Source organism: Microtus ochrogaster, linkage group LG5 (genome assembly GCF_000317375.1).
Source record: "Microtus ochrogaster isolate Prairie Vole_2 linkage group LG5, MicOch1.0, whole genome shotgun sequence".
NCBI lineage: Eukaryota > Metazoa > Chordata > Mammalia > Rodentia > Cricetidae > Microtus > Microtus ochrogaster.
In genome coordinates, this window is record NC_022031.1 from 53,419,560 (window position 1) to 53,440,569 (window position 21,010).

The 21,010-nt window shown below is 41.4% G+C and overlaps 1 protein-coding gene across 4 annotated transcripts in view; it reads right to left on the reverse strand.

Annotated features, from left to right (window-relative positions):
- Positions 1-21,010, reverse strand: part of St18 (ST18, C2H2C-type zinc finger) — a 123,274-nt gene that overhangs the window by 45,937 nt on the left and 56,327 nt on the right. For all 4 annotated transcript variants that reach the window (XM_026786744.1, XM_013351942.2, XM_026786742.1 and 1 more), the window contains 5 exons: positions 15,217-15,407; positions 7,854-8,639; positions 3,190-3,324; positions 1,945-2,035; positions 673-777 (listed from right to left, as the gene is read on the reverse strand). In XM_026786744.1, the coding sequence (XP_026642545.1) occupies positions 673-777; positions 1,945-2,035; positions 3,190-3,324; positions 7,854-8,639; positions 15,217-15,407 (1,308 nt within the window). The remainder of the gene's footprint in view (positions 1-672; positions 778-1,944; positions 2,036-3,189; positions 3,325-7,853; positions 8,640-15,216; positions 15,408-21,010) is intronic.

Sequence of the window (21,010 nt, forward strand, 5' to 3'; positions counted from 1 at the left end):
AACCCCATGTTAAGTAACACCCTGGAAATACTAAAGTACCTACTAATTGTTTTTGCAGTTTTAGTAGCTCACTGACAACAGTTATTTGATACCTTTATTTCTTCTCAAATAACTTTTACTATATACATGATGGTTGCAGAATAAGCTTTCTATCACCTTAAGTATCAACACTCATTTTATGTAAAATTTCGTTGAAACTACTAGATATTATGAAGAACCTGGGCACTCAGGGGACCATGGAGACATTTGTTACCAGATACCTACCATGGAAGCCCTGTGTATATGTAAACCTAAAGACAGCACATAATAATCTCATACTTTGAAATGTTCCTGATGAAGTTTCCTCCAGGCAGGAAAGAATTCCATCACAAATGGGAGGCTACCTGGTGTTATATTAGTACCAGAGAAATTTGATTAATATATGTGATTGTATATTTCATTCTTTTGGGCCTGCCAGTATTATGCTAGCCTTGTAAAGATAGGGAAATTAAATTAAACTTCTGAAATATCCCCTAGATCATTTGAATGATGTTACCATTTACTGGTCTTGCAAACTGGCTGCCCACATCAACCTACTAGTGACTGAACATGACAAGCAGATGTTCGTGAAATGACACATTTGAAACAGAGGCTCTGCTGGGTGGGATCCAATATGAACAGGAGGGTTCATACCTGTGAGCTTGCTCAGGACAGTGTCCAGTTTGGGAAGAATCAAGTTGACCTTTGTCCTGGGTCATTGCCAACTTTTCAGCCGCAGCAATGGGACAACCCGAAAGACTGTGTCAAAAGAAGAAGCGTTGGAGGGTGTGAGTGAGCGTGACAATGAGGTCTGCCTTGGCACAGACACACAGCACCCTTGGAGTACAGCAAATGTTAAGTCATATTAATAGTTCACTTAGCACCATTGTCATACAAAAGATCCCAAAGGGTTTACAGATTCAGTGTCTATATTTGTTCCTGACCTCCATCTCAGAGGTGACAACTAGTGAATACATTTTTTTTAAAAAAAAAAATCAACATGTTATGTAATGGGGAAATACCAAAAAATTCTGAAACTCAGTCTTTTAAAACCAAAGTGCTCATTCCCACAGACAATTGTCTGACTATAGAAGCGAGCCTGAAAACTCCATGCCTACCTTAGGAATTTTAGCAAAATTTTAGAGGCTAAATTTCATATCTTAGTTAAATTGAAGGCACAAATATGAAACTTTTGGCAATATTATTATAAGCCAAACCATAACTCAATCACACACTCCATGTATAATATAAAATGTGTGCATAACATTAAAATAATGCAGGAATGGAAAGAGGACTCTGTGGTTAAGAACACTGGCTACTTTCCCAGAGGACTTGGGTTTGATTCACAGCACCTACATGGCAGTTCATAACTATCTATAACTCTAGTTCTAGGAAAGTCCACACCTTCTTCTATAACTCTGTGGGCACTGCACACATGTGGTACAGAAACATTAAAAAAATTCATGGTAAAAATAAAATAAAATTTTGCTTAAAATATCCACTTGTATACACCATATATTTGTATGTAAATACATACAGTGTGCTTTTAGTTTAGTTTAATTTTAGTTTAAATTTTAATAAAATTGGCATATATGCCTTGTGTGGTTTACACTCAAAGTCCTATACTTACAAATGTAAAACCCTTCTAAATGTCTGCTGAGTGGGCTAACCCATAGGGAGCACTGATGCCAGCCTGTTCATGTTTCTCTGTAGACATGGGGCCTGTGCATCTTCCAACACAACTGTTTCATTATTTAGTTGACCACTAATGTAAATTTTTCTGAGGTTGAGACTTCTTGGTAGCTATTTCAAGAGGTAACATTTAACAATGACACACCAGTTCTCTCAACCGTGGCCTATTATTTCATTTGTGGAACGTTTCTTTTGCACTTTGCAACGTAAATTATTGGCAAGTTATCAAAATACCTTCTGTGAGTGTTGCGATTGCTGTTCACATGTCCCCTTCCTGTGCATCCTGGGGTGGGACACTTGAGCACGTTCTCATGCATGGCAAGAACTAAGCATAAAATATCATGTTAAAGGTAAGAACAATTTACCGTACGTGCATACATACATTATATATAAGATAGCATCAAATTTACTTCTCCATTTTACACTCAAATGACTTCACATAGGCAGTTCCCCATGATTCTTCCTGGAATGTGTTCATACTGAACAAAAACCCCTCATAACTTCAGAAAGAAAACCCAGAAAGTTAGTTCATGTCTAAGCTCCTCTGACTGTCAAACAGTTTCAGCCCTAGATACCCCTGCCCCTGTCCTCTGTGGTTTTGGGGCCACGAACACACGTGCTGGGACAGAGCCTGCTGCCTCTCTCTTGTCTGACCTGAGAAGCTCGTTAGTCACCCACTAAGGACATTTCTCTACAGCACCAGAGATCTTGTTTTTCCACAAGTGCCACAGCTCTTTCAATCCTTTCACCTTAACCTGGACGGTTCCTAAGTGGTCTCTTTTGCTTCTGTCCATCCACCCTCCCCTGCCACGTGACTACTGGTAAGAGGAAGTCTGAATGAAGGATAAGAGAGTTAGAGCAAGGAACTGTTAATACTGCAGTTAGACCAGGTGGGGAAAAACTAGCGATTCTCCAAATCCTGACAGCTGGGGATGTCAAGGTATCCCCACTTTTACTTATGGGGTAGCCCAAGAACTGTCCCAGTAACAGGTTGAGAAATTGTGTAAGATCCCAGTGTTTCCAGCTAATCTGTCCCTTCTCTTCTGCAGCCCAAAGCACTGAATCACTACAGCTGGGATGAGGGAGGAAAGGCTGCTGTTGCTCCAGGGGGCTCAGATGGGACAGAGCCTCCTGAGAGAACTCTAAGGAGCATGTGACCTCATGGTGAGGGCAGGTTGGGAGGTCACTACGGCTGAAATTACTGCTCTGGAACTTTTCTAATAAACTATATGTTAGAACAATAGCTAAACTGGGCATGGTAGAGGAAGACGCCCGAGGGCTGCAGAAGCCAGACCTGGTCTCAAAGTCAGAAACAAATAAACGCACAACCACCTCAAAGAATTACATGGAGATTGCTTAACATGTGAAGATAGATTATATTTCCATTCTAGTTCTAACCAGAGGAAGGGGGGACAGCCGCATGAGGTTGCACTGTGTGGATGATGGCGTAGGTGTGACCTCAGAACGAGGGATACTCACTTTCCAGAGGAACTCGCACTTTGTGGGGGCACCCGGAAAGGCTGCGATGGTGGGGATAGAGCCCAGTTACGTGCCCCGTGCCGTCACAGCCAGGGATGGGGCACTTGGCCTCCCTCCTTTCAGGCCTTGGCGAATCTAAAGAGAAATTGAATTAAGACACTCACACGGTGCTTCCTCCTCATCACTCAATAGGGTGGCCTTGTGGGGTCACTCACGCTCTGTTCAGGTTCGCCATCGTAAACATTCTTCTTATGTTGCCTTGAATAAAACCCTCAACTAAGACCCGTGGAAGCAAAACACATTTTTAATTTTCTTGGATTCCTAAGCAAAGGCTGCCACAGGGCAAGGGATTGTTAAAAACACAGAGATGGATTTAAGTTATCATGTCACATAATGGAGTTAAGTCTTTATTATGAAAAGTCATCCTGTGCCAGAAGGTGACCATGCTCCTGGAAAAAAAAATAAAAAGAAGAAAAGCAAGAAAGGAGAATTTATTTAACCTCAAGCCATTCTCTTTTGAAAGAGTTTAGAGAAAGACAGATTTAAAACTACAAGACAAAGAGCCCACCATATAGGCAGATGGCCTCTCTGGCTTTGTCCTTGTGGGTCCCTGGCAGCAGGTGAAGTTGGGAGGGTAGACCAGCTACTCACATACAAGTTGAGCTGGCTTTATGCAGAGCAGCTGATGGGAATCAATAGGCTGTGTCCTATACAAGCAAGTGGAAAAAAAATATCTCCAAGAATCTGTGCCCCCTAGGGACAAACTCTCGGGAGTGAGGTGACCACAGAAGGATGCTGTGGTCACAGCTGCAGAAATTCAGAGTTGAGGTGATGGAGAAGACTTTGAAGGGAAGTGTTCGAGTGTAGCATCTGAGGAGAAGGAAAAATTATCGGGCTTCCCAGCTACGGGAGGACTCGGAACCTGTGAGGGTGGGGCTCCCAGGAATGACAGTTGCCACAGAATAGGAGCCCAAGATGGAAGGGATGAAGAAAATGCCAGGAGTTTGATTTCCTGGTACTCAGGGTGTTGAGAGAGAGGCTTATAAATAAATGCATAACATGAGTGCAGAATAGGAATATGGATGAGGTTGGCATTGACATGAACAGACATATGCATATATTCGTATAGGAGCACACACATGAACATGTGCACACACATGCATCTGTGCAAACACACATGTGCATGTATGCACATAGAGAAACATGTGCATACACACATGAACACGCACTTACATCCATGTGCACATATGACACACAAACATACAAGCATACATGTACAATCATATAACACATGCACACACATGCATGCACATATGGCCAAACTGGTAAGTAAATGACACAGAAATGCAATCTTATGGTCCAAACTAACCCAACTTGAGCTCAGGATGATACTAATCAGGAGAAATTGTATGTGTGTGTGTGTGTGTGTGTGTGTGTGTGTGTGTGTGTTGGTCAGAAAGCTAGAAGCATGTGAGTACTCAGAGAAAGAAGCAAAAACAGCCTTCAGGAGGGATGTGCAACTCTCAATGTGGACCAACAAGAATACTGAGCAGATGTGAGGCCCACAGTGACAATAAGTAATCTATGAGACCCTGCTCGTGAAGCTGCTGGCCTGGAGTATGTGAAAGGGCCCTGTCATGTGGGGATGGGAAGCTCACACCCTCCTGCTCTAAGGAAACCACCCAGAGCAGGTCACGGATAGGGGATGTGTCAGACATCTCCATGGCTCTACACCGCATGAACAGACGTATCTCTGTAAAACCAACTCATTCCAGTTGTTAGATTACAAGCAGTTCTAGGCAGATGGGGCACAGCAGGCTGTGTGTAATCCAATTACATGGGGGCATGGTTTCAGAAAAGAAGGAGGGGCTGAGGATCCCCCAAGTTGTAGCCAGCACTGACAGTTTAGGACCAGTCAGGAGGCTGCAATCAGAGCACTGCAAATGCACAGAGAAGGACCAAGGCAGGGATGCTGGGAAACAGCGTGGTTCACTAGAGACAGATTTAACTAAAATGATGGATGTGGAAGGATGCTCCTTTCTGTACTCTGTAAGAGAAAAGAAGGATATTCAGATTGTGATGTTCTAGGACTTGGTGCAAACAAGTTTTACTTAACAGTAATGTAATGCCAAGCTTCAAGTCCTTCTAGGCATGTAAACCCTGTAGGTCAAAGTCTTTGAAGTTTGATAGAAATGAACCGAGAGGTTTGACACCATTGCAAACTGCCACTCACGTAGAGGAGAGAAACCACCAAGTCTGTTTTGATGTGCCTCCTCTCTTGGATCTTGTCCACATGACACCACATTTCTAAGCACTGACAGGGCTGGCAGGGAGCACTTCCCCTCTTCGGCACACTGTGCGTCTGAGGGAAGCCAGGAAGGGTGTTGGAGATAACAGGGCTGGCACCTGCCCAGGTGGGGCCCACTGACAGTCCACCATACCCCTTTGTCTGCGGCTCTCTCCTGGGCCTCCTAACACAAAGCTGCAGATGAAAATGCTCTGGAGGGCAGAACCTGTTTGCATGATAAGAAACCTGAGCACCGGCTCAGGGCAGCTGCTCAGCCTGCCTCTTCTTTCATTTTCTTTGTATAGTACTACACAATGAAGGGCCTTCATCCTCCAGTGCTGCTGTGTCCTGGTTTGCCTGGGACCGTCCTCCTTCTTCCCAGGCAGCCTTGCCCCATTGTTCCCCTTGCTCTTCTACTCAACAAGGGCCACATGTTAGGTAGCACAGTGCCCACACCGCAGCCTCATCTCCGAATGTTCCAGAGCAGAGTTTACAAACTTACTGGAGCCTTCCTGACCCCTCTGTGAACTTGGGTAGGACGACATGTTAAAATCTTAGTGTTCTGTCCTTAACAGCAGAGTCCATGAGCAAAGTGTCCGCCAAATCGGAACAGTATTTTTTAAAGATGGCAGCAAATGACAGCTTGAACGATCACTTACAAACAGAGAATGCAGGTCCAAGAACAATCCCCCAGATTCCCGATTCTAGGAGCGTCAAGCGGAGGGTGTATGAATGCCGAGTGCAGACTCTGTGGGTACCAGTATCCATACACAGACAGCAACCCGGATCCCACCTTCCATGCTTGCCTCAGCTGAGCCTGGTCACCTTTCAGGGGCTTTGAAACCTAAAGCAATGCCAGGCCTCTGCCACACGACATCCTGTTAATTCATCTACTCTCCCCAGTAGTGCCCTAAGCCACTACACTACCAAGTGTTGCTATACACACCCTATTGTGTTACTAATTTTGAAAATATAAAATGATTTAAAAACGTTATAAAATAACCAAAAACCATCAAGCATTTGAACTTACAGTTGAAATAAATTTCTACAAACCTGGGATTTCACTGCCTGAAAAATATTATCAGTTGAAAGCTATAACATTATTTTATATGTGATTTAAAAAAAAAAGTTGAAGGCTAAACTGTTGCATGCCCTTCTGATTTCAAGGACGGTAAACAAGAGAAATATAGACCTCAAAACCAACAACATCTGACTTAGATTGGAGTGCATCCTTTATACAGATTTTGTAGTTTATCTTTATAAAAATGTAAATAAGGAAAAATTAAGAAATTAATTACTGATATAAAGAAAGTCCTGTCTGCGACTGCACATTCCTCGTTAGCATCCTGCTCCATCCCGCTCACACCTTCCTTACTATACTTAGTCTTTCTACTTTCTGAGTCGCAAGGCACTGTTGAGTGGCAGGTAAGTATCAACAGCGACTTCAGATTATCAAACAATTCCCTTGTGCATCACTTTCCCCAGTTAGAACTTCTGACCACACAGATGTTATTCCTCCAAGCCCTCAAGATCAAGGAGCATGGTATTCCCTTATATGTTTCCATGATTCTGTGGCAATCAGATTCCAGGGGTCCAACAATCCGCTGAAAACAACAAGAACAATAACCACACTCTTTGGAGGTCTGAATCTGACCAACCCTGGGCATAGCCATGTTAAGTGTTCCTCTGGGCACCTGTGGACTATGGGAGTGGCTACTAACAAACACTACAGGCTTCGAGTGTGAGAACAGGCATAGTCCTCCAGCAGGGGAGATACATCATTCCCCTGATGTTGGGAGAGCAATCTAAGGTCTTCTCCAAGTACATACCCCTGCCAATTGAAGTCTGACCAGGTATCTATGGGCTGTCACTGGAGAGCTGGGAAATCATCATCTTACAAGTAGATTAACACCTGGCTTAACCGTAAGGAGCCTCAGAACATCCTGCCTGGCTTACCAGCGATGTGATGTTTTTCATTTTGAAGCCTGAAAGCAGCCCCATAATCCCAGAACAAAATATTGAAAGAAAAATTAAATTCTAGACTCGATTTGCCTAATGAAATAAGTTAAAGTCTTAAATAAAATATCCAGTCAAGCATTGTTAAAAGGTCTGGTGCGATTCTGAACAGCTAATCCAATGAGAAAAGCAGAGAGGGTAAATGTGTCAGGTGTTAAGACACCAAAGCATCCACGGACCCTGAGCTGACAGTGAACAAAAGAGTGGCTGCAAAGTAAGAAATGGCAAGTTTCATGATTATGAATTGATTTTTAAATTACATTAAGTCGTCAAAAGGCTAATTTAGAAGGAATAGGCACATTTAACATTTTCAAATTCTAAATCACCTTACTTCCTGCAACGAATATAAAAATGTGCTTACGTTTATTGTTAAAGATTTGTCTTCCACCAGTGTCAGTAACCTTGGGTTGCCTCCGCTCCCTCACCAGGTGGTCCAGGAGAAAGCAGTCCAGCTCCTTGTAGGTGTGATGGAAGACAGAACCTCGTTCAGACTGCAGAGCAATAGCTTGCTCCAACAAACTCAGGTTCCCCTTCACTTCATCCACTTCTCCAGGCTCCTCTGTACTGGGGACCAGGCTCTCACCATCTTCAGCCTCTGGAAAGGAAGGCCGGGCTTTGACAGCCAAGGGTTCCGTGTGGGAGTTCTGTGGGTCACTCCCTTCGGTGTCGGAATCAGACCTGTTCTCACATGGGGCAAATTTGTCACCTTCAGCTTTTATCCCAGGAACCTCCAGCAGGTCTTTTTTAGAGTATGCCGGCTTGTGTTTGTGGCCTCTGTGAGGGTCCGTGTCTTCTGAGGAAACGGAGCCTCTGCCCCATCCATTCTCGGCGCCGTCAGAGTCACTTTCACTGTCGCCAGAGGAGCAGAAAGGTGGCTGGGAGCTGAGGACTTTGTCCCTTCCATCGTCTGAATGGCTCGTACAGCACCCATCTGCCTCGTCACTCTCTGCTTTTAAAGACTGGATGCCACTATCGTTTAAGTTTTCTCTTATGGTTGGCACAGACAGGCTTTCTTCGTATTTGCCTAGGTGCATTAGAGATTTACCCATGAGCTCTGGATAACACGCATATTGGTCTTCTGTCTGGAGCGAGTTTTCTTGGGCAGGTGAATGAAGGGTCTCCTCTACAGGCTTTACCATGTTTCCCTCTACAAGAAAAGAAAACAGAAAGCAGAACAAAAATATTTAAAGGGCCTGGGCATAGTGACGGGAACCTGTGTAATCCCAATATTTAGGAATCCTAGGAAGGAGGTTAGCAAGCTCAAGGCTAGTCTTGACCACAAGTGAGATCCTACCTTTAAAATGTAGCCAATCAACCAAACAAGAAAGCAAAAATATTTTAAGGAGCTTCCATAACTATTTACATACATATGACCATATATACTCTTGTATATGTATAAATCTGCATGCATGTAGGCATGGATACTGGTATGCCTATAAAATATGCATAATGTGGAATGTTTATTAATTTTGCAAACGTTGGTGAGAAAAATACAAATGAAACAAAATAAGATTAGTACTTTGCTAATCTTCTGCATATGAAGAGCTAAGTCCTTTTAGGGTACTATTATGACAGAGGTTGGTACTTCCGCAACAGCGCCACAATGAGGTTCCTGCTGTTACACCCCCTACATCTTAGCCGCCAGAGGGACCTTGAATGTGCATGCTACACACTGCAGGAAAATGCTCATCAAATTTCTATGGATCATGGCAATGTGTTTTGGGGCTTATTTGAATTTTATTCTTTGTAGTTTCTCAGAAATGATCTCAGTGTTTATGCAACGTTAACTAAGATACACACACCTCTATATGGATTACAACTGAGGAACTCAGAAGCTCTCAAGTCTTCCTTTTCAGTGTCAAGTTACAATTCTATATTTGGGGAAACATAAATGGGATAATCATTGGGCTTTGGTGATTTAAATAGTAATACATGTTCTTGTCTGACATGTGCATGTATATGTGTTATAAAGAAAAGGAAATGAGAGGGGGTGTTGGTTTGAGGGTGTCAGATGTGAACGACTTGGATCCTGTGACCAAGAGTAGACCTCCAAGGGTCCAGTCCACTCCACAGCAGCTGTCAGTACCACTCATTTCCTTGTTTTGTTGTATGTATGTATGTATGTATGTATGTATGTATGCATGCATGTATGGTAGGTTCACCAAAGCTGCCCCCATGCAAACTCTCCAAAGGAGAATCCAAACTACATGCATTCTCCATGCACACCAGGCTGTAAAATGTACTAAACAGCCCACCACAAGTCTGCTAACATCTGCCAGAACAACAACAGAATCCAACAAGACAGGTGGGGGATGGGAAACATAAAATGATAAGCCCCCTTAAATACTGGTAAAGACAACAAGTGAAGAGCCTCCTGGGCTAATAAACATCTTTGGAGGAAAGTACGGCCATCAGCATGAAGCTGTGGGAGAGGGTGTCTGCCTGGAAGACAATGTGCATTTTTTTTTTTGGTCTCATTCAATTTTTTATAAACATTGTCTCTGACAAGGACACTCAAAAATACATCTCCATCATCTTCCTTTCTGGTAATTATCTCCCTAAATCAACACTGGACTGCCAGGATCAAGTAAATATTGCCATAGTAACTAAAAGCATTTTTGGATGCGGAGAAGAATTCAGTCACAACACTAGCCCCTGTAAATAATGCTGATTATAGGGTGCAGTCTTTTGTTGGGATCTATTCAACACAAACTGAAAAATTTAACATTTCAGTTCCTAGAAAAGAGGCTGTATAAACAAGCACACAACGTTGATAGGATGAGCCTATCCTCTCCTGAGCCTACATCAGAGCAACTCCAGCTTTAAATAATATATTAAACATAGTCTAAAATGCAAATGAAGTTTTTCTCAATATCACAGTTGGCTATTAAGAGAAAGTGTAAAGGGTTATGATAATTTTAAAGTATTATGAACTACAGAAAACAAATAAAAAGCATTTTCAGTGAATATGCTCAATTCATTGAACTATTCTCTCACTCCACTTAACTACCCACATGTGTACAATAATGATTTATAGACATTATACCTAATTATGCATATTTGGGCTGTGTTAGAGTGCTAACAAAAGCTCTAGAAAGCAACAATTACCTCTGTTGCTTAGCTACATAGTTTAAAATATTCCTATTAAGTGCAGCTCACCAGAGAGGAGGGGTGACAAACTCACGCATGTGCACGACAATGCACTTCACTGAGTGACTGCCAACTACTTCATTCCGGGTCATTTCCAGTTTACCTCATTGTTTGGTTCAACTGTTTGTTAGATGCTAAAAGAAAATATTTATTAATTATTCCTTAGAAAGATAGAAGCCCCAAGCCAGGGGTGTCCACACTGTCACACGCATTGGTTTCTAGGGATAGTCCAAGCCACAAATCCACATTCCTTTTTTCTGAAAAGCCTTCCTAGATCTCACTGTGGGCAGGAGAAAAACCCTAAGTTAGCATTTGACATGACAGATCAGTGACAAGGTGCCGGTTCTCCCAGTTTGGCCACTGGCCCCCTCTTCTCTCTATTTTGCAATATTGTTTTCCGAAAGAGTAATAAGGTCTGTTGCAGAGGGGAGGAGCTTGAGCTCTGTTGTTAGTGTCTACGCTTGCTGAGCAGGCTGTTCTGTTTGTTTGAGCCTGGGGTTTTCATTTGTACTGTGGGGACTGTAACACAGCCTGCACATCACTGCAGAGATCACAGGAGCCCACAACTCAGTAAGTGATGGCTCCCGCCCCCTTTTCTCAGGTACTATTTAAAAGACATCAGGGACTAGCGGACTCCTCAACATGACCATGCTCGGTCTACTTCCATCAGCAGAAGTCATCCTAAGGAACAACAGAGGCTGCACAGAGGAAAGCTCAGCAAGGTGGGCTCTCCATATAAGCCTTTGAGGACTGGAGCACAGACTGGCATCTGCCCTCAGAACTGGAAGCTGGGGCACAATACACAAACACGTGAGGTCTAGAGACTGCATATGCCATTGGCAAAGACCATCTGCTTGCATGACTCTAGTTAGCTCTTGCTCTCTGGAGCAGGGGTTTTCATCTTCAGAATGAGGATGGACCAATGACTAGATGACCCCGTGACCCTTCCTAGGACAGTGAACTCATGTGCCTAGCACAGTGCTCCATTATCTATTTTACAACACTACAAAGTGCTTTCCAGTCCATCTCCCGGAGAAACTGCTGTTCCAGGTCTGCCGAGACTTGCTCAAGACCACACAGCTATTCAGGAGAGGGCTGAGTACAGACCAGGGTTCACATGGTTTGAAGCCTGTGTCCTTGTTTCTGTTACCTAACCCAAGTATCCCACAGGCTAGAAAGCCTTACTAGAGAAGATGTCTCATGTAACACAGCCATTTTCAGGAGATGATACTAAGAATGTAAATAGCCAAATGCTTTTCTAAATTGAAACCCTTTTCATAATAAATTTATAGGAAGACACTTGAATGTACTTCAAGTTAATTTGGGTTAAATAAGAACAATGATCCTTAAGTTATTGGTCAAAAATGCAAATATAAACAAAACTCTCATGCAACACAGACCTTAACTTTGCTAATACTACAAAGATGGCAAATTGGGAACACTAAGGTCAACTTCCAGCAGGTAACAGGCTGGCAGTTTCAGAAATGACCTAAGCCTTTCTCTGTCCTGTGCGAATGTCTAAGCATGTATGGTTGGCAGTAGTTTGGGCTGGGAAACTTTCCTTTGTGTAGTTAAAAAAATACAGTTTTGTCTGGTATATAAAAGTTCAATTTAGTTCCTGACTGTAGACCAAGGTTTCCATGATGAGTTGTTGGTAATCCTATACTTAGTTCATAAAATTTCACATCTATCTATCTATCTATCTATCTATCTATCTATCTATCTATCTATCTATCTATCTATCTACTTACCTACCTATCATCTATCTTTTCTCTGAACTCCTCTTAAAATGCCACTGAGTTTGGAATGAACTTCTTAGTGTGACTGGGTTTTATAGACACTGGATTCAGTTTTGCTTCTATATCCAGGAAGGACACTTTTACAGGTAAATTCATTTATTAGAGATTTTGAATATGAAATTTGGGCAGGAATAAAAGCCATAGAAAAATAAATTTATCTTCTAAAATTCTGAGACTGGAGTGGTTTGTTCTTTACCTTTTTTATTGAAGATGACATATTATAAGTGTAATTTCAACCCCTAGAAGCTTCTGTGTCTTAGGCAGGTATTCTCAGGTCCGAAGCACATGGCCATGCTGCTGGGAACTCCATAATGGGTATACTTTGAACCATGATGAATCATTTTCTGTCTGTTCCAGGAGTCTAAGTTTGTCTTGCTTCCTGATGTTCACCTCCCCAGGCAGGAAGGAATTTCTAGCTACCCACAATAGTGGCCACATGTAGTTTTTTGAGTCAGGCTAAAACGTGGGGTACAGTCTGAGTCAAACAGAGGAATGAAACACAGAATTCAAGAGCATGACCTTAGCCTTCATGGATCCTTTATATTCTCATTATCTGAGTGGTCCAGCTGAAAATACAACTAGACAGACTCCTGCTAAGGCAAAGACAATGAGGAGTCTGGATCAGAGGAGCACTGAAGTTAGGTGCTCTTCTGTTGCACTGAGCACTAGGCTCGGTACCCTCTCCTTCTGTGGCTGGCCTTAAGGTTTCTCAAAAACTGAAGGCAAATTAAAATCTTTTCTCTCTTGACCTTGGAGAGGGACATTCATGGCCTGTCATTTTTTTAGAAATTGTAGCTTCATGTAGACATTGTGAAAACTCTGCCCAGTATGCATTCTGAGGGGTGTATGGGCAGGGGGACTGAGCCTGCAGAGAAACTGGGATAGAGCTAGTTTGCTTGCTCTTTAGATAGTCTACTAGATACTTCCTCCCCGGTCTGCAGTCTGTGCTACTTTCAGAGTTAACTCTTTTTGGTGTTTAATTATTTCACCTGTAAAACCAAGATCAAGGTTCTACATACTATGTGACACTGTAAAATGAACTAAATGATGTCGTTTATATGTGTGCAACATATAAAGAGATGAAAATTAATTGTCACCATGGTAATTTCAGCATCACTATCACTAGTAGTTCTAATATTAAATGCAACCATCAGCCTTTGTAAGCCTGCAAATAGATGCCTATAAGTGCTTATGACTAAATATTTTACTGGATGTATGTGAACAATATTCTCCTAACTGATAATCAACATTTATGATGATCAAATTGTTAGAGCAGAAGGTGGGAGGCCCGCAGACCTGATAAAGTCTCTGGCTCTAGGACAAGCTGCAAGCAAAGATCTCAACTCCACAGTGGTCCAAGAACACCTAAGATCAGATTTCATCTGTTATGTCCATGCATCAATACATAAAAGTGACCAGCTCAAGGAAATTGAAAAAGTTAAAGATAATTACAATTTAAATATGAGCCTTGATGCTGAAAATCGTATACTATATGAGAGAAGTCTAAAATCGTCATTATCCATCCACCAATCAGAAGACAACACTGTTTTAGGCGTGGAATCTTCAATACTTAGCCAAGATAATGAAGATTCTCTGACTGGGAACATCCTTGGTCAATATATTTTTATATTTTTAAAAATAATGTCTAGGACTATTTCTAGAATTTTACTTCCATTTGTTTAAGTTTTCAAGTAAATAATTAACTTATTATTATGCTGATTCCCTAAATGTCACATATAGTAAAAGGTACATATTTAATAAAAATATATTTAATATATTTAAGGGTATATATTTAATATATTAATGTGCTTGTCTCATTCCAGTTTTTATTAGTCAAGCCTTATAACTTAAACTTTTCATAGGTTTTGAGGATTTTTTTGCATGTCTGACACCTTAGTCTCACTCACAAACCAATCAACGACACTTCAACTGGTGGATGCAAGTGATTGCCAGCAACCGAGATCTAGGAAGACACAAACTCTAAGTCCTTAGAGTAGAAGCTACGTTTCATTCATCCTGAAAAAGATGTCTGAAAAGTGAGCCAAGGATTGAATCAACGTATTATAAAGATAAGCTTAAATGACTTATTTTAGAACACAGGCACAGAGATATCTTTTCTATATTGTTCTCCCACTGAAGAAGCCTCAAGGACAATCACCTGAGATCACTGCTGCAATCTATTGTTCTAAGTATTATTTGAAGATTATAAAAATATGGATGTCACAAAACACCTACACTGAGTCCTATTATTACCATTATATTTTGGAGCTAAATAATATTTTACATAGTGATAAAACAAATTATGTATTAATGTTTTAGCAATATACATAGGCAATAAATATGTATGTATATATATATATATACATACATATATATATCAGCAATGAACATTACGTTTACCTTTGTCATTGAAAAGTTGTCTTAAAGCTTAAATATGTCCTGCAATTTGAAGGGTTCTTTTAGAAATTAACACCTACTCAGACATACTCTTTAGCTTTAAGGCTTAGTATCTACTACTTTCTACACAAAGAGGCATAACCTAAACATGACTTGAAGTGAGCTCCGGCCATCATCCAGCTATGTCTACAGACCTTAAATAGAATCTGATTAAAATATGTAGGGCCTTAATAAGTGAATATTGAGTAAAACAAGTGTTTGGCTTTTGGTTCCTAAAGCCGAATATACTTAACAGCCCTAGTAACTGTATATTCTACAGAATAAGAATGACGTCAGGTGACAGGAATATATAAAGTTTGGGCCATGCCTTTTTGCTACCTGCAGTGGAGTGATCATTCGTCTCTAAGAGGCCATCATCCTCATTCCTGTTGTCCGGGTTTCCCTTGCAGTCCACGTCTGGGCTGTAGTGCCGTGGTTTCATTAACAGGGATTTCCGCTTGTTAACTGGCACCCCCAGTGCCTGCTTTTCAGCTCTCCTCTTCTTCGCCATGGAGCAATCATATGCAGCCCTGGATTGAGCAGAGCAGGGCAGATTAAGACAAGATAAAATGCACTTGCTGCTGCTTAACATTTGACTTTCACCAAGTCTCACCCAAAGCATTAGGACCGGGAGTTAGGGTTCATCATTAGTGCTAACAGTCTGCTGGGAATTCCTCTTTACATCGGGAGTATTTCAAGACTTATCCTTGATACTGTGTACACATATGCCAATCCGGGCTTTACTTTATCACATACCCAGGAAGTGAAATAAGACATGAACCAGTTTGTAAGCCCCGAGAAACAGAAAAAAAAATACCTCCAGGTAGAAAGAACGTACAGTATGGTAAAACCGTGGGTTCTCCAATAGTAACACAACACTAAAATTGCTTATTTCTGCCATTCTCATGTCTCCGATTTTTGATACCACAGGTTTTTAGGCCCTGATTTGACTGAAAGAGCAGTCAAGCAAGGGAACGAGCTGTGGACATTTCACCAGCCCGTCTCCAGTGACACAGACAGGTGGAGGGCTGTTACATAGACATGTGTCTTTGGATCCTCACTCATTTGGTGCATCTAACTAACAAAAGGAGGATGGATAAGATTTGATTTCAGAAAAATGGCCAACAGTTTATCCTCATTCCTGGTCTCACATGGTTCTGTTTGGAAATGCTCCCGAGAGAGACCCTTTCAACACAGATTTCCTCCACACACCCCACTTAGAATTAATGCAGATTACTGTGTGAAGTTAAGAGAATGGCTCTCCTGGCATGATCTGTGAAGATCAGAGGATCCTGACAATAGTGTGTCGAAGGCAGATATTGTTAAATGCTCTTTGAAGACGAATGAGCGAGCGCCACATGAAAACAATCCAAGAGCAAGAATCCTGGAGGCAGAGAAACAATTTACTAACCCCAGCTCTGAAAAAGAAATTGGCCAGAAGCCCTTGCCTCCATTCTAACTTGAACACTATACAGAGAGGATGACATATTCAGGAAAACAGTTCAGGGAAGTCAGATACACATTCTTAACATAAAAAAGTAGATGAAGAAACATCCAAGCGAGGAAAGAGAAAAAAGAAGAACCTGGAAGGAGAGAGGAATAATAGTTACAAACATCTCAAAAAAGATACAAACTAGAAAACTAAAAATTATATAGATAGGAAGAAATGAGTAAGTTCTCCTAAATAAACTAATGACTTTTTTTTTTTTTTTACATATTTGAACCCAGGTTTAAAGTGAAGGAGTACAGGAAATGCAGGAAAGGAAAGGAATTCTGACCAGATGGTAAGGAGAGGCCTCAGCCAGCCTGGTAAGAGGACCTGCAGAAGGTGGAGAACTATGTGAACTCAAGCTGCACCCTATGCTGATGGAAAGAGAATGGGGGCAGGCAGAGAGACAGACAGAACTGCCGTGAGGCTCACTGTCCTAGCAAGGAGCTCACTTTGGAAGGACCAGTCAAAGACATGAAGATGAGGTAAGGGGTAACAGGTATGTGAAGAGTTCAAAAAATTCTCAACGTCTCGCTCATTGAAAGATCTCAGAACACATTCAGATAAAGTTGCTAAGACCTTCTCAGAAACCAGGGAAATTTGTAGAAAGTAGGAGAGACTTTTCTGCCGTTTAGGTGACAGAAAGTGCATTTTAAGAATTGGAAAAAAAAAAGAATTGGAGTGATTTAAGTTAGCAATGGAGAAGAAACTAACAAAAGATTTAATCAGGAAGGCTCCAGATTTAATTCTTTTCCCAGAAATTGGATTGGTGAAGCAATGGTGACTCTGTTTTTGAGGAATTGTGATATTGGTTTGAATGTTGTGTGTATCACTATTTATAGTGACCAGTATGTGGAAAGACCTCAGCACCATAGCAGATGAATGGACAAATAAAATGTTTATAATACACTATGTACAATTCAACTTCAAACAAGAAAGAAATGTTGTATTTATCAACATGGATATACTTTGAAGATGTGTATTACACTATGTAAAATAAGTCATAGACACAAGAAGAAAAATGTCCATAACTTCTTTCAGAAATGAGGAACAGAGTTAAACTTTAAAATTAAAGAAATAGTGGTTGTCTTAACTGATCAGGGAATTATTCCCTTACTAGCTAGCTTTTATAGTGCCAAAAAGTTCTATGTAGGCTGCTGGGGGTGGGGCTGGAAGACACCAATGGTCTGTCCCAGTTCCTCCCTGCCAAGGTATGTTCAGGTTGCAGTAGTGGTGTGGATATTATAGGAACAACCAGCCACTTTCTGATTTGCTATGATATCTGGTTCACAGATTTCATGCCTGGGACTATAAATTTGGTCAAAAATCTCAAGTCTTGGGAGATCGCAGGCCCTAGTGGGGAAACTGTCACTGTTATTATGTTAAATACTTGTGCTGTTAAATTGCCTCCTTATACCCATAGATTTGCTGTACTCAACTCTGATTGGGGAAGATTCCCCCCTCCTCAGTGGATAACAACTAATGAAGAAACTTAAAATTTGTTAAATAATGAAGCATAAGTAACTGAAAGAGGTTAGCTGTGGATGAAATATCTATATCAACCTCCCCTTTCCAAGGTCAAGGGAGCATCACTGAAGAATGGAAGGAAAGAAGGTAAGAGCTGGTGGATAAGGAAGAAAGCTGTGAAATATTGACTTCTAGACTGGACAAGGCTGTTACTCATATCAGCTTACAGGAGCTGTGGTTCCTTCCACAAGAACTGTCCAATATGAAATCAGTCAAAATTCTTATTTGAACATGAGGAAGCGCCAAAGAGGCTTCTTGTGGAAGCAGCCATTGGAAGCTAATGGTTGCTGAGAGAGGGGGACATCACTGCTAAAAGGTAGTCAATGTCCCAGTGGATGGCTCCACTCAGGCACACTTGGGAACCACTAACTGGACTTGGGATCATTAATAACAAAAAAGAAAAGGAAAGATAAGGACTTGAAGTTGTGAGATAGAGTCCGGGCACTAGGAGAAGTTGGCAAGAGGTAATGGTGAATGTGCATGATCAAATATATTATATAAGATGTATGAAGATTTTAAAGAATAAACAAAGTTGAAAAAGAATAGTGGTTGGTTTGTGTTGAAGGACAGAAGAGAAGAATTACCAATAAGCAGATACAAAACGTTAATTGAAAAAAAATTAAGAAGCCTCTCTCAGGTCAACAATATGCACCACACACACACATCTGTGTTTAAAAAGGCGGGGCGCATGTGAAGCGGCATTGCTATCATCACATTTAAGAGGAAGGTGGTGAAGGAAGAGATTTACTGGCACCAGCAGCCATTCATCATGTTCTAGTTAGGAAGGGCTAATCATCCAAGAAAATATTTCTTTCTTTAATGATGGGGGGATGCACACATGTTAACTAGTCCTCCAGACTTTATCCTTTTAAATATTATCATATACCATTACTCATTTACGCAGAAAGTGGCATTCCACAAACAAACAAGCAAAACTGCTAACTGATGGTACTGACAGATGTGCAGAGTCTCACAGTTGGTTTTATTCTCCATATTGCCAGACCAGAACAATAGATTTGGACAAATTCTGTGTGCAAGTGACAATATAAAGGAAGAGAACTCCCTAACTGAAGGGAAGGCGTTGACTCGGGGCTTTGCTAGGGATTTTCAGGTGTGCCTGCGTGGCAGCTGTTTTATCTAGAGATGATATTGAGCTGCAGCAACTGAAAAAACAACAGCATTGGAAAGGTTGGGGAGACCTCTCCTTGGCTCTGAGCAGGTGCTGCTCAGGACCCGAATTTAGCCCCTAGCATCCACATGGGACTGTTTACAACAGCAAATAACACCAGCCCCAAGGGGTCAGAGACTTGCTTCTGTATGACACTGGCCCTTGCTTTCACATGTGCACACACTCACACCCAGACATAGACACAGAAACAGAATTCAGCTAACATAAATATTTAATAAAATAAAATCTGATTAAATTGAAGAAGTAACTTGGCCCTTAAGAGATGGCTGTCAATGGTGGTGAAAATCAAGCTCAATATTTGGAGCAACTAATAATTTTGCAAGTGTAGGATGAAGAGTTATGTAAATGATTTTAAAATCAAAAGTACAAATTTATGCTTTCTAAATGATATTTATGCCCATTGACAAATACCATTCACCGTTTTGATCAGAGAAGCTTCTCTTTGGACAGCGGCAAATAGAGACTCACAGTTATTCAGAGTGTTGAGAATAAGTGAGCACTCAGTTCTAAACAGGACATTTATATCACCCACCCGGGCCCGTCAGCCTCACAGAACACTATTCAGATTGGATAGGAAGAATGCACAAGCTGGATTACAAGGCAAAGGACTGAGAAACGCTACCTTCTGGGCAGGACAGCCATTGGAAACTATTCTCACAACCGCGGATTTGCCTGCCCTGAGTCTGTGTAACTTGTCAGTTGTCAGTCATGAACAGAGAACTGAGTCACAGGGCTATAACCGTCCCTGGGGCATTACTGGCTACTTAGAGATATTAGCGGAGAGGGAGATCACTGCCTTCAGTTGTGTTCCCACAGGTGAGACTACCAGACTTTAGTGATAGTTCCACACCCACGATAGACAGCCCTGGCTAAACTCAGTGGGGTCACAAAACAAAAAGACATGGATGTGGAAAAGAGACTTTTAGGGAGAGTTGGAATGACAGGGATGGGAGGGAGACATAAGATAAAAGGGTGGAGTAAGAAGGATCAGTCAGATACATGCAAGGGGCATGAAACTACTGAAGAACATATTTAATAAATTAAAACGTACAGGTTTAGATTTGCCTTCTATTAAGGGAAATGGTGCATATTCAGTAATCCTGGCTGTGTAACCTGTCACAAACTGCTGGATCTTTGGAACATCAAATTTCCCATCTAGCAAATGGGAGAATAATTTCTATATTATACGTTAAGGACGAAGGAAAGAGTATCCGTGCTGACAAACCAGGTCAAGACAGAGCTGCATAGCTGCCAATTCAGGGCTCCTGTGCTCCACCAGCAGCAGCCAACGCTGCCACTGCCCAGACCATGGAATGCCCACATGTCTAGGACAGCATTCTATTTTTCACTTTTTATTTACATTTACAAAAATTAGGTTTAGGCACAACATTTCACTTTAAAGCTCACGTTCTGTGCATTTCTCTGCTGCAAAGTACTCACAGCCCAGACAGCATTTGGAGCTAAAATGAAAGGCTTTATAATAAATATTACCCTTTGTGTGTGCATAGAAAATGGTGCCTTTCTAGTTTTCCCCGAGGGCACACTATTTTGGCTTTATTGTGACACTTTGCTGTGACACCGCAATGACGGAGAGCCATGCTTTACATGTCATGGAGAGAAATGCCACAAAATGCTAACATATCTTCTCAAGGTTGCCAGAAATCATTTCCACTGGGCTGTGTTTTCCCATCTGCAGAGCTCAGAAATGTAAAGAAAATAAATGAGCTCTATTATCTATATTTTTCTAGCAGATGAGAAAGGAACAGAAAAAAATACAGTCAGCTCCACATTTATTGTCCTATTCAAACTGTTGCTTTAAACACCAGGAGCCCCCAGGAGGCTTAGTCAATGCACCAAACACGTTAAACATCATAGTTTGGGTTTTGATTTTTATTAAACTAACTTCGTAGGCTATCTATTTACCCATG